Source organism: Anomalospiza imberbis, chromosome 11 (genome assembly GCF_031753505.1).
Source record: "Anomalospiza imberbis isolate Cuckoo-Finch-1a 21T00152 chromosome 11, ASM3175350v1, whole genome shotgun sequence".
Lineage (NCBI taxonomy): Eukaryota > Metazoa > Chordata > Aves > Passeriformes > Viduidae > Anomalospiza > Anomalospiza imberbis.
In genome coordinates this window covers 6,512,950-6,525,168 of record NC_089691.1, presented here as the reverse complement: position 1 = coordinate 6,525,168, position 12,219 = coordinate 6,512,950, and the positions used below count along the sequence as shown (strand labels likewise).

General features: G+C 40.9%; 1 protein-coding gene across 8 annotated transcripts in view; it reads left to right on the top strand.

Moving 5' to 3' along the window:
* Positions 1-12,219, top strand: part of DOCK3 (dedicator of cytokinesis 3) — a 186,078-nt gene that overhangs the window by 89,635 nt on the left and 84,224 nt on the right. For all 8 annotated transcript variants that reach the window (XM_068201612.1, XM_068201611.1, XM_068201615.1 and 5 more), the window contains exons 10-12: positions 3,397-3,478; positions 7,891-7,951; positions 9,959-10,106. In XM_068201612.1, the coding sequence (XP_068057713.1) occupies positions 3,397-3,478; positions 7,891-7,951; positions 9,959-10,106 (291 nt within the window). The remainder of the gene's footprint in view (positions 1-3,396; positions 3,479-7,890; positions 7,952-9,958; positions 10,107-12,219) is intronic.

Genomic DNA, 12,219 nt, shown 5'->3' with positions numbered 1-12,219 from the left:
CTTACTTACAGTATATAGGAGGGAAAGGAATAAATAAGCTTTTGTTTAAGATACTGCTTCTGATGTGGTGCATCTTGGGTCTGAGCTTAGCAGGGTAAAATGTTAATTTTTTTCTCTGTTTTGATGCCTTTATCTCCAATTTTATGCAAATTAACTGATGTTAGTGTATATTCGGAATAGTTGAAAACTTTTATTGGGTTGTTGGTTTGGGTTGTGGGTGTTCTGTGGGTTGTTTTGGTTTTGGGCAGCAGTAGGATCGAGGAGTTAGATTGCATCTCAGTACCTGCCATGCTTCATTTCCACCACATTTGGCAGTTATAACTACTAGGGTTTTAATTAATTTCCACAAGGAGTTTATTCAGATTTGATATTTCAGTCTTACTAAATGGGACTTAATGTTGTCTAGATTCTGTGCGTGTTCTTATCCTTGTGCAGAAGATAAATCTGAGGAAAAGACTCAACTTTTTCCAAGGACACAGCTCTTAAAAGAAGAAATTAAGATACTGAATTCCCATTAAGTTTCTTGCCCCTAAATGTGTGTATTTTTGTCTAAAAACAGACCTGCAATGATAGATGAAGGCAGTGGATTTTCAGGTCATTGGAAACAGGGTTATTCTTCTAGATTTGCTTTGACATAGAAATAGATTTGCAGTTGTAAAATGGGAAGCAGCTGACTAACTAGTTCATAATGTGGGTCACCAGTGTAAAAAAGGTTCCAGTCCTATTCCAGGGACCCTGACAGTAGCAGCACCACTGAGACCTTAGTAGAATAATAACAGAACAGCAGAATAGTAGTAAACTGTTCTTGTAGTGATATCAAAAATTAGAGGAATGCTGGAGATGAGAAACAAACCCACAAGTTTAGGAGAAGTGATGTACACGGAAAAGAGGGAGAACTGGAGCTGGCTTGCTGCTTTGGGGTGGCCTCTTGGCACTGCTGCCCGGTCAGTCTCTGCCTCCTGTCCTTGGATCTCCTTTGGCCAAATGCCTCTTCCTGTTCCACAGTTCTCAAATGCTGCATTTGACTCAGAGTTCCTTTAATTATTTACACAAGCTCACGAGGACTCAAGGGAGGACTGGAAACTAAGGGAGGGAATGTAAAGGTTGTTACTGCAGTGGTGCTGGAATAAGGGAACGGGTGATCAACAGGCAGGTGAGAGAGGTGGTGGCTGCTTCATTTCTTGAAAAGCACTGGAATAGGGGGACAGGAACCACATTTTCTCCATGGCTTTAACAAGGAAAAGATTAATTGCAAATTTAAAAAGATTTCCACTTATTAATGGAGGAAAACCTTGCAAGAGACCATCAAATGAATCTCCAGAATATCCTTCTTTGGGTGCTTTAAAAGCAATCTTTTGTTAATGAATGAAATCCATACAGACAGCTCAGCTCAAAGACTTGGCAGCCCCTTCTCTGCCGTTGTCTGAGGGACAGTCTGCACAGGATTTTGTGGCACACAGTATTGCATTCAGCTCCTGTATGAAAATGAAATGCTTATTAGAGCTGAAATTATAATATTAAAAAACCACTGTTTTGAAAGTTCAAGGCTACATCTTACTGGAAATTTAAAATACAATATGTAACATTGATTTGTGTGTTAGGTAGGTAGAGGTAGCTGTGAAGATGTAACGTTGTTGTAATGTGACTGTCAGTGTAATATTGTGAAGTTCTAGTATTGTCCTGCTCTCCACTTAACACATCACAAAATTACTGAAAGAATGGATTTTACCATGTCATTAAAGCACTTGGTAAAATGTTCTTAACTTGCTGACATCTCAAAAGAATCATCAAGTATCTGTTTCTTACGGATTTCTTTGTGGCATTTCAGCAGTCTCTGAGGTTATAAGCATTGGTAGCAAATTAATTAGAGTTATAGCTGAATGGGGTGGTGGGATACATGGAGATTGGAGTAATAGTGAGTGACAGGGAGAGTGAAACAGCCAGAGAGGGATGATCTGGATTGCTGAGCATCATTGACTTACATAAATTATCATGCAAAGGTGTATAATGAGATGTACGGGTCATGCTCAAGAATTAAGGACCATTTCAACAGAAGTAATAATTCTGAAAATATATCAGTATTTATAATGGACAGGTCATATGAACTCACAGCAGAAGGCTGTGTGGAAGGGCCAAGAGGTGATGTCTGATAAATCACAGGCTGAGCAGGAGCTTGGCTTCACCTGTGTGGAACCCCCAGATGTGTGTGTATTTATGGTGCAGGTGCTTTCAGTACCAGACTGTTACAATCTTACAGCTTTAGAACTGTTCCTGAAATGCTGTTGAAAAATTTCACTGTGAGTGAATTCTACAAAATTATTCCAGCACTTTTTCTTGGATTTTTTAACAGTGTTAAATTGCTTTTTTGTGTGTGGGGATATACTGCTATCCCTGCCCTGCAAGAAACAAGTTTCTCTAAAGGGATCTTTAATGCAGAAGGGTGACAAAAAGCAGTGGCTGTGCACTGAAATCAGGCATTTCCCATGGTCCATGTGCTTTAACAGCAGGGATGAGTGGCCCTTGGAGCAAGCTGCCAAAGGAGGTAGTGTGGACACTGTGCTTTCATTTTCTTCAGGCCAGTGGTGGATAATATGCTGGCAGATGTATCAAATGAAGGTTACTGGAGTTGATGCAGTTGTACTGGGTAGGATTGAAAGGATCTGTGATTATTGCAAGATTTAATGATGTGCTCTCTCTTTATTTCTGTGAAAATCTAGGAAGAAAACTGCAGTTAATGCTTAGGGGGCTGTTGCACACTAGGGAAAAATTGCTCATCAAACTTACTTTTACACATAAATTCTCTGTCTTAAGAAGTAATACGAATTTCCATGTCTTACCATGCATTGAGAGTATTGTTCATTTTGCAGTCTGGCTAAATGTGCTGGTTTTATTCATCAAAGGGCTGCTTAATTTGATTGGTAAGAGCTATATCAATTGAATCTTAATGTATTTGAATTGGTGTCTGTGTCTTGCTTCTAGAAATTCTCTGTCTTGAAGGAGATTGCTTAATTGGTATTCTTGTAACTTTTAGTGTTGAGTGGATTTTAATGAACTCAGATTTACCAAAGGCAGTGTACCCCTCAGTAAGTTTGTCTTAGCCTTTGCCTGGAGGAGTCGTAATGTGTACAGGTTCTGTGCTTCTTATGTTCACATTATTTTAATGTTATTGCATCATGAATATGCATCAACACAATGTTTTCACATGCACACTACTTACTATTAGAAATCTGTGCTATTCCATGTAATTTTCTATAGACCAGTGAACACTGTTTTATAGACTTTGGAATTCTAGCAACACTGCATCTTTTTTTAATGAAACCCAAATCTACCTGTATTTTTCTGTTGAAGTGTGTACAGGAAAAGCTGATGGGTTTTTTACCATTGTTTGTTTTTCAGTGAGAGGTTCATGGTGAGGTTAAACAAGAACGGAGGCCCCAGGAACCCGGAGAAGATCGATCGCATGTGTGCACTTTTCACAGTACGTGTCTGTTCCCTTTCTTCTCCCATCATGGGGTTGGACGTTTCCTGAGGGGAAGGACACCCAGTTCTTCTTCTTCTCTTCCTCTCCAATATAATCAGTAGAAGAGAGACAGTTTCTAAGTTCTGTTATGATTTTGACTAAATGTTAATAGAAAGGGAAGGTACTGCTAAATTATTTTTATGGCTAAGTGAATATTCTGAAGTACTTGCATTTGTTCCTGCAGATAGTGTGAAATTTTGAATATTTTCATTGGATATGCTGTGCTCTTTGATAACAGAGCATAGGAAAAGGCTGTGATGGCCTGAACATGAAACAAGGCACTTTTTTCTGAATGAAAATCAGACAAGTGTTTTCCCTTGTCCTGTCCCTACCTGCCCTTGTCAGAAGTTGCTTCTGCGCTGGTCTTCAGTAGTGTTTAAAATTTAAAATTCCCTCAGAATCAGGTGCCAGACTATCATTTCATCTGCTACTTCTTCTCAGAAAGAATATGAAAATCTAGAGACACTGAAACTTAACAGCGCCTCACAGAATAACTGTAAGGAATCTCAGATCCCAAGTGTGATAAACACCTTCCATCGTGGCTCACCTTTAGTTAGTGCACATGCTGGAAGCTCTGTAGCAGAAGTATTTTTACCTTCAGTGAAGAAGAAAAATGGCAGAGCTTTGGTTCTGGCAGTGGCACTCTCTGAGGTCAGGCAGGGCTGGACACTGAACCAGGCATGGTCCCCAGCACTGTTCCCTTCTCTCCATTAAGAAGGCAGCAGACTTCCTCCTCTTAGGGAACAGAATAGATCTGGGTGTAAGGATGCTCTCTTGTGTCTCCATCTGGATCTGAGAGCTGTAGTCCAAAAGTAGCACTGACCTGGATGTGACATCAGTAGCAGTTCTGGTTTTGGTACCATCAGTGAGGTGCTGCCAGCTGAATAAACATCAGCGAGGTGACAGTGTCACCCCAGAGATGGTAGCTCAAACCCAGAGTCTGGCCCTGCTGAGAGAAGCTGGGCAGGGGTTAAGGTTCAGCTCTGGTGTCGGAGTCAGGCGGGAGTGAAAGACAGGAGCGCAGCTTTAGGAGTGCCCTAAAGGAATAGTCCCAAAAGGCAGCACAGAATCAACTTTGTATCAACTTTGTATCAACTTTGGCACTTTCTGGCCTCTGAGTTCATCAATTTGGAAAAGATTTTCCACATCCAACTTCCCCACCCTCATCCATGGCACACGACTTCGGGTCATGGAACGAGTGTCCTGTTTGTGTGGTGAACAGAGTAGAACAGTTTTTCTCTGGTAATCTGAAAACCAGCCTTTACACCATTTAAAAATAATGATAAATTACAGCCAGGCCATAACAGTTCCAGGAGAGACCTGCTGCATATTCTGAGTAGGGCCAGTGTAGTCCAAGAGCAGCCAGCTCTGGGATTGCAGGTATTTGCCAGTGCAGCTCAAATCCTGACCGGAGATACTCCCTGAGCTCCCTTTCCTATTACTTTGCCAAAATGCTAAAGCTGCTGCAGTCTCAGCTCTCCAGGGTGCTCAGACTCCATCACTGGCTGGTGGTGGTGCTTAGACTCTCACTCATCTGCTGTAGAATGTGTATTCTACATAACAAGAATTATAATGAATGTATACTCTACGTAAAAGGAATTATAATAGGAAAAATTATCTGTGCAAAAGATCTTACACTTCTAAAACAGTATTTTTCATCAATGTATTCAAAGCACTTTCCAAAGTGTGTAGTAAAAGAGCAATAAATATTTGCTTTTTTGAATAACCATTTTATCTGCAGCGGTTCTATCTTATAATAATTTCTTAATTTTGAAATGCTTCTAAGATAAGATAGTTCTGTGATTTTCAGGTCTTCTCCCAAGCTCATGTTCATCTTGACTTTAAATCTATTTATTTATTTCCTTGCCCTCCCTCACCACACTGCAGTGTCTTTGTAAAACTCATCCTTCCCCCAGGCAAGCAGCCCAAATCTTAGATGATTCAAGGGATCCCTGTCTTTTCCTGCTGTGTCTGTTACTTCTAAGGGTTCAGCTGTCTCCTTGTGTAAGATATCAAAATTACCCAGGCTTGGGTTTTACGTCTGCTGTCATATCATAGCAAAGGTGAGAAACTGCTTGCTCTGGAGATCAAAGCTCACTGAAGCAAACCTCAGCCTGTGCACATGTTAGAAACATTCCTGGGTCCGAATTAAAATGTAGCTACACTGTATAAGGTTGTTATTTTTGTGAAATACCTTATTCTCTGTGGCCTGTGAGGTTGGCAGCTGAATTAAATAACTTATTACTGGCAGACAGGTATCCTTGATTCCAGTGGTTTGGGGGTTGTTTGGTGGTGTTTGGGTTTTTTAACACACAGGCAGACCTTTCTAAAAACCAGCATTGTAAAGAACCATTGTTGTAGAGTAACTCTCTTCCATACCCAATATAGGTAGGAAAATTTGGGGGCGATTTTCTAAAAACCCATTCGGTTAGAATTATAATGAAATTATGTTGTGTAGCAGTCAGTATAATTTAGGAAGCTCAGAAGGCTGTGGGAGATACCCACCCTGTGGATGCAGTCCTAAGAATAACCAGTAAATGTGTTTTATCCTCTCCTGGTCCTAGGAGATGTACCTGGATTCTCTGCAGAGGAATTAGCTGACATCTTCCTCACAGGGGTTGGGGCTTTTGATTCTTTGATCCATGTCATAGTAAAAATGTCTTGCCTTGTAAAAAGCCTGTGCTGTACAAACTGAAATGCAAGGCCATCTGGGCCCACATTTTTTGTCCTTTGCCTGTGACACTGTATTGGTGAAATTGGAAAAGCAGCTAAAGTGTGAACCCGTCAATATGTTCATGCCCTGCTGTTTTCTGGTGTTTTGACAGCTGCCCTTTGAAAAAATAGTTCTTTAAATTGCTGTTAATTAGAACTGGTAATCTGATGGTATAATAAAATTCCCCCTGTCAAAGCACAGATATTTTCAGGAATCTATTGCTCTCTAGAGCATTAAGTATTACCTCCAAGTTTTTTTTTGATTTTTGAAATGTCTTGTCAGGCATTTCTGAGATTAAAACTATGTCAAATCCCTTTTAGTGTGGAACTTCATGTCTCCAAGACATGCAAGATAAAGGCTACCATATGTTACCCTGGTATGTTGGGTGATGGAGAAAGCCTAGAAAGTGTTTTCCCTTCTTGGTGCAGCAGTGCATGTTGCTCAAAATCAAGCCTGAGGAGGAAATGCTAAGGATGGTTTATGGAGCTTCATTTTCTGGCTCTGGAGAGACAGATCTGCTGGTTAGCAGCATCCCAAAGAGTGGCTCTGCAGCTCCCTGCGTATTCTGCCCTGGGAAATACAGAGCTGCTTTTGGAGAGCAAGGAGGTACAGCCATGAATTTATTACTTGCCTGCTGTAATTTAGCAATGTAACACAGTTGGGAAGGGATTGAAACTTCTCCTTAGGATGAATTCCCTTTATGCCTAGTTCTGAGTCACTGTGCCAGCTTTTATTGTGCTGTGTGGCACCGTAGTCTGGAGTTGCATTGCCATCAAAATCTCTCTGGTGAAGGTTTGGATTGTCAAGTCACATGAGAGAGAAATTCCATGTGTGATTTAAGGTTCGTGTTTTGGCTTTCAGCAAAATGCAGGTTTCAATTCTAAATTGGTTCAGATTAGGGATGACAGATCTTAGATGTTCGCAGTTTAAATTTCTTCCTCTTTTTATATAAAAATAGCATTATTTCCTTTTACAGTGGTTATAATACCATGTAGTTGAGGAGCTTTTTAAAGAAAACCAAGAGATTTTATCTGAATCAGAGACTGTTCCAGTTAATTTTTGTGTAAGTAGTACCTGACAGTGAGATGACAGCACTCAGTAGAGAAAGAGGCAGCAGCTATTGCTGTAGAGCACAAGGAGCCTTTTTGCATCAGTCTAAAACAGGGATGAATATTCTCTCAGTACACACTATCTGTTTAAAATCTTGTCTGGGAGGTGAGTGGCATAGGGAAAACTATTTTTTAGGAAGAAATGTTTCTTAGACCTGTCCTGTAAAAAAAAAAAAAAAAAAAAAAGGCAGGAGGAATGTCTCAGAAGTTGCTGTTTGTTTATGAGGTTATCAGTGAAAAGTACAACATACCAAGAAAATTGCAGTTAAGGTGGCTTCTGACATGTGAATGCAAAATGCTGCAGTAATGAGTTATTGAAAAGTATCCTATGTGTATTTTCTTAATTTATTTCTTTATTTTTAATTTTTTCTCAAAGTCATAACATTTATTTGTCTTCATTAACTTCAAGTTTCCTTTTGGTTGTTCTTGAAGCTCATTTTTAAAAGTCTTGGCCTGCTTTTCTGTAACATGGGATTTCAGAAGTTTTATCCACATTTATAGTTGCAGGCACTTATGTTGGAATGTCTCTGCTTTTTCTAATCTTTCAGGATCTCAGCAGCAAGGACATGAAGAGGGATTTGTACATAGTTGCCCACGTAATTCGAATAGGTACAGTATGATTTAGTGCTTGAAATGTATGTAATAAACATAGGTCTTAGAGTATTTTTAAATGTATGTTTTAATTAGCTGACTTCATAATGATTTATACATTTAGAAAACTCAAAGACTGATTGACATTCAGACCATATGGAGCTGAGTGTTAGAAAGTTACTGATGACTGTTTAACAGAGATTTTGTTTTTCTGAGTCTGAAACAGAATTTTTGATTAAACCCCACATCTACAGGAGAGGGACAGAGTAAAAAGGCTTTTTGTTTAATGTTTAAAAATTTCAAGTGAGATCTTTTTACTGGTGATATAGTTGGGTTACCGGGCAGGACATCAGCATGTCTGACCATCCACATCGAGTAAATCAGAGGCTGTTAGACAAATATATGTCAAGATTTGCTGTTGGAGTCTGTGGTGCAAGTACATATTTTACCTGTGTTAAGTATAATTTATTTTAAATATTAGGCCTAAAATGTTAACAGTGTAGGAGCAGCAGAGACAGTTACCTCAGCTGTGTTACTGTAAAGTCAGAAGTGCAGTGCCATGCCAGTGTTTCAGGTGACTGAAGAATGGCCAGGCACTGTTTGTGAGGAAAGGGTTTTTAAGCCTGTTGCCAGCCCAGTCACTGCTCCCACCCATTACCAGCCACAGGCACCTTTCCTGAAGTAGAGCAGCTCTAAACAGAGCTTTGTGTGTTGTGCTGGGAATGGCAGTGTGCCTGCAGAGCCACGAATGTGTCAGAGAGGTCGGGGTTTCATTATCTGACTTCCCCTGTCACAAGAGCCCGCACGTCACAATTGCTCTGTTATCACTTGAGGTGATAAATGAAGCCTGTAGAAAGATGCTGTACTAACCTTGGTGCAAGGGCTGGAACAATTATTATGTGTAATGTTACAAGTTCACTTTGATTATCACAGTGATTTTTCTGGCCTTGGCATCTTTTGCTCTATTTAAAAACTGCCTCGGTAATAGGACGTTAATCACTGAGCAGCTTTGTACCTCAGAATTCTCCTTCCTGTGCTCCAAGAAGGAGCCATCCAAACATGATAAACAACCAATATATAATGTTTCATGTGTTATATACAATATATAATAGATTCCCTTAAAGCAGTTGAATAAAATGAGAATTTGTGCAAACAGTGCACTCTAAGGAAGGAGCACAGGGAATCTCTGGGTGGGTCACTGATGAGTACAGCCATTTTCTTGGCTCATCCACAAAGGATTTACAGTAAGCCCAGCTGGATGCAAATATGTGTCACGGAGCTGCAAATCAAAGCTGGCCAGACACGATGCTTTTCACTTTGCCCTTGGCTGGTTTTGGCTGAGTGAGGTGTAGATTCAAATGGACCTCTGGGTTTGAAAAGTTGGAGTGAAAAGCTGTGGTGGGTTGACACCAGGTGCCCTCCAAGCCTCTCTGTCACTCCCCTCATCAGCAGGCTGGGGCTGGGGGGTAAATAAGATGGAAGAGAATTCATGGGTGAAGATAAAGGCAGTCTGATAAAGCAAAGGTCATGAGCAGAAGCAAAGGAAAGCAAAAGATTCATTCCCTACTTTCCATCAGCCATCAATGTCCAGTCACTTCCCACGAAGCCAGGCTTCAGTCTGTATAGAGCCAAACCTTGCAGTGACCAGTGTCCCCACTCCTCCTTTCCCTTGTGTTGCTGAGCAGTTGTCACATGGTTTGGGACATCCCTTGGCCAGTGTGGGTCAGCTGTCCTGGCTGTGTCTCCTCCCAGACCTGCCCCCCAGGCTCCTGGAGAGGAGGATGTTGCAGGGACAGCCCTGGTGCTGTGCCAGTTCTGCCAAGCATCCCTGGGCTGTCACCAGCAGCTCCCTGGGCACCAGCACAGCCCAGCACGTGGGGCTGGGGCAAAGCCAGCTCCAGCTCCTCCAGAGCCAGGCAGGAGTGTCACCTGCAGCCTGGAGCTGCAAGTCCTGGGTGTGATGAGCACAGCAGGCAGGAGGTGGCCGTGTGTCTGTCCCTGATGTTTCAGTTTCCCTCCTTTCAGGCCGCATGTTGCTCAATGACTCCAAGAAAGGGCCCCCCCATCTGCACTACCGGCGCCCCTACGGCTGCGCCGTGCTCAGCATCATGGATGTGCTCCAGTCCATCTCGGAAATCAAGGAGGAAAAGGACTTTGTGCTCAAAGTTTACACGTGAGTAACTCCAAGAAGGAAGATTTTTGCTTCTTTAATATTCCAGCAGCTCATAGAAACTAATGAATATTATCCACAGATGTTTCAGGTGTGTGAAATGCTTCAGAAGTTATTGAATATTGCTCAAATCTGTGTGACTTGCAAAGCTTCTCTTTTATTAATGTGAATTATTTAAAATCTGCTGAGCTCAAACCCAAAGAAATGTGCTGCATTTCATCTGATGAAGGGAATAATAACTCATGCCTCATCTGCTATTCCTTACCACTCATAGTAACCAACAAAAGAAGTAGAAAACAACCGAAGCCAACAGTGTGTGACCAAAATTCTCAAAACAATTCAACATTTTTTGAGCAGGAATCTATCTTCAGTTATTTGTGATTTTGAACTTTGAACTAACATTCTTATTATGAAATGTGGTCTCACAGTTGTAATAAAGAGGCCACTGACAAACTGTCTAGAGACTGCAGGGAATATTTAAATCCCTTGTCAGTGAGGATAAATACTGGCAAGATTTGCTTTGCAGATGGGCTGAGGCACAGCTGACACTGCTTTGTGGTCTGTGGCCACTATTGGGAGTAATAAAATAATTTGGTTGGTTATGGAACTTTGTCATTCTTTGAGAAGTGCATTCAGCAGCAGAAAATGTGACCTTCAAGGGAAACTAAATGAAAAAATGTCTTTTACTGTTCACTGAAGATTATTGAATGTCACTTCATACATTAGAAATCTCTTAAGTCCAAACAAAAGTCTCTCAGAGTCAGATCTTTCATTCTTCTTTTGCCAAAAGTTATGAAAACTGTAGCAAAAATGAGCAAAAATGTCAAATTATAGGAAAGAAAATGGTCATCTTTCTTCTCTCTGTCAGTAGAATCTGGCCAGTCTTGGCCTTTTGTCACATTCAGTTTCAGCTTATCTCAGAGCAGTGGGGTTTGGGTATGTAGTTCTATTGGCTTTGTAGATATGGTGTTAATGTATTGCAACTGCAACATTTTGAATGTTTACAGAAATGGAACATTCTGATTATTAGATTTCTGTTTTGTTGCCCATTTAATGGTTCTTTAGCTTCTGAAAAATAGAACAGAAAAAAATTGTTGAAACACTGGGCTTTGTCAGTGTCAAGTGGAGTCACACAGCCCTTTAGAGCAACCCAAAGTCTTGGTACAGTGATGGAATAAAAATCCCAGGATACAGAGCTTCCCTTTTCTTCCTGCTTATCTGCAGTGTTCCTGGTAATCTGCAGTGTTCCCTTCACAGCACCCAGAGCACCAACAGTTTCTGCCCAAATTCCTCAGCAGATTTGCACCAGTTGTTCCTCGTGTGGGGAGGGACAGCCCCTGGCTGAATTCAGCTCTGTAATCAGATGTTTGTCATTTTTTATCACTATTATCACTCTCCTGGGCTGCTGTGAGGCTTGTACATCATTCTTTTATGTTGCTGCTGTTTGCAGTGTTCTGTGTAAACCTCCAGCAGAAATATTCAGGAGGGAGCATGGATATATCTGAGGGGCACCAGCTCATTCCCTTGGCAGCTTTGATAGCTGTTGGTCTTTCATGACAGAGTTGTCACAGGTTTGTCTCTTGCATCTTCTCTTTGCACATTCCTTTAGCTAACCTGCCTTTTCCTGTTCATTGGCTACATTTGAAATGACAGGGTTTTGTCCTTCGGAAGTTTAAAGTTGAATATGAGTGCTTTAACAGCCCTGAACTGATTTTCTTACACGCTGCTCTCATTTTGATTACTGTTAAAATGCCTCAGGCCAACTCCAAAACATCATAAAGATGAAGAAAGGAGAGAGGTGTATTTGTATTTTTCAAGGAGCAGTAAAAAGCATTCCTTCTATACACTATGTGGCTAAAGCTTACAGCTGCCACAAATGAGACATCTAGAAAAGCCTTTTCACAGGGAGAAGCTGGAAAAAATTTGAAAGACTGAAAACCTAACAAAGACTGAAACAAATACATGGTCTGTAAATGGAGACTTCTGCTGAAATCCACAAGGGAATGCTTATGGGAGGGGAAAAAAATCAATTTACTTCACCAGTCTTTCTCAGCTTGCCTTATTATTGTTAAAGATTTATGTCTGAAAAATGTTTTTTTCTCACAATTGAGATTTT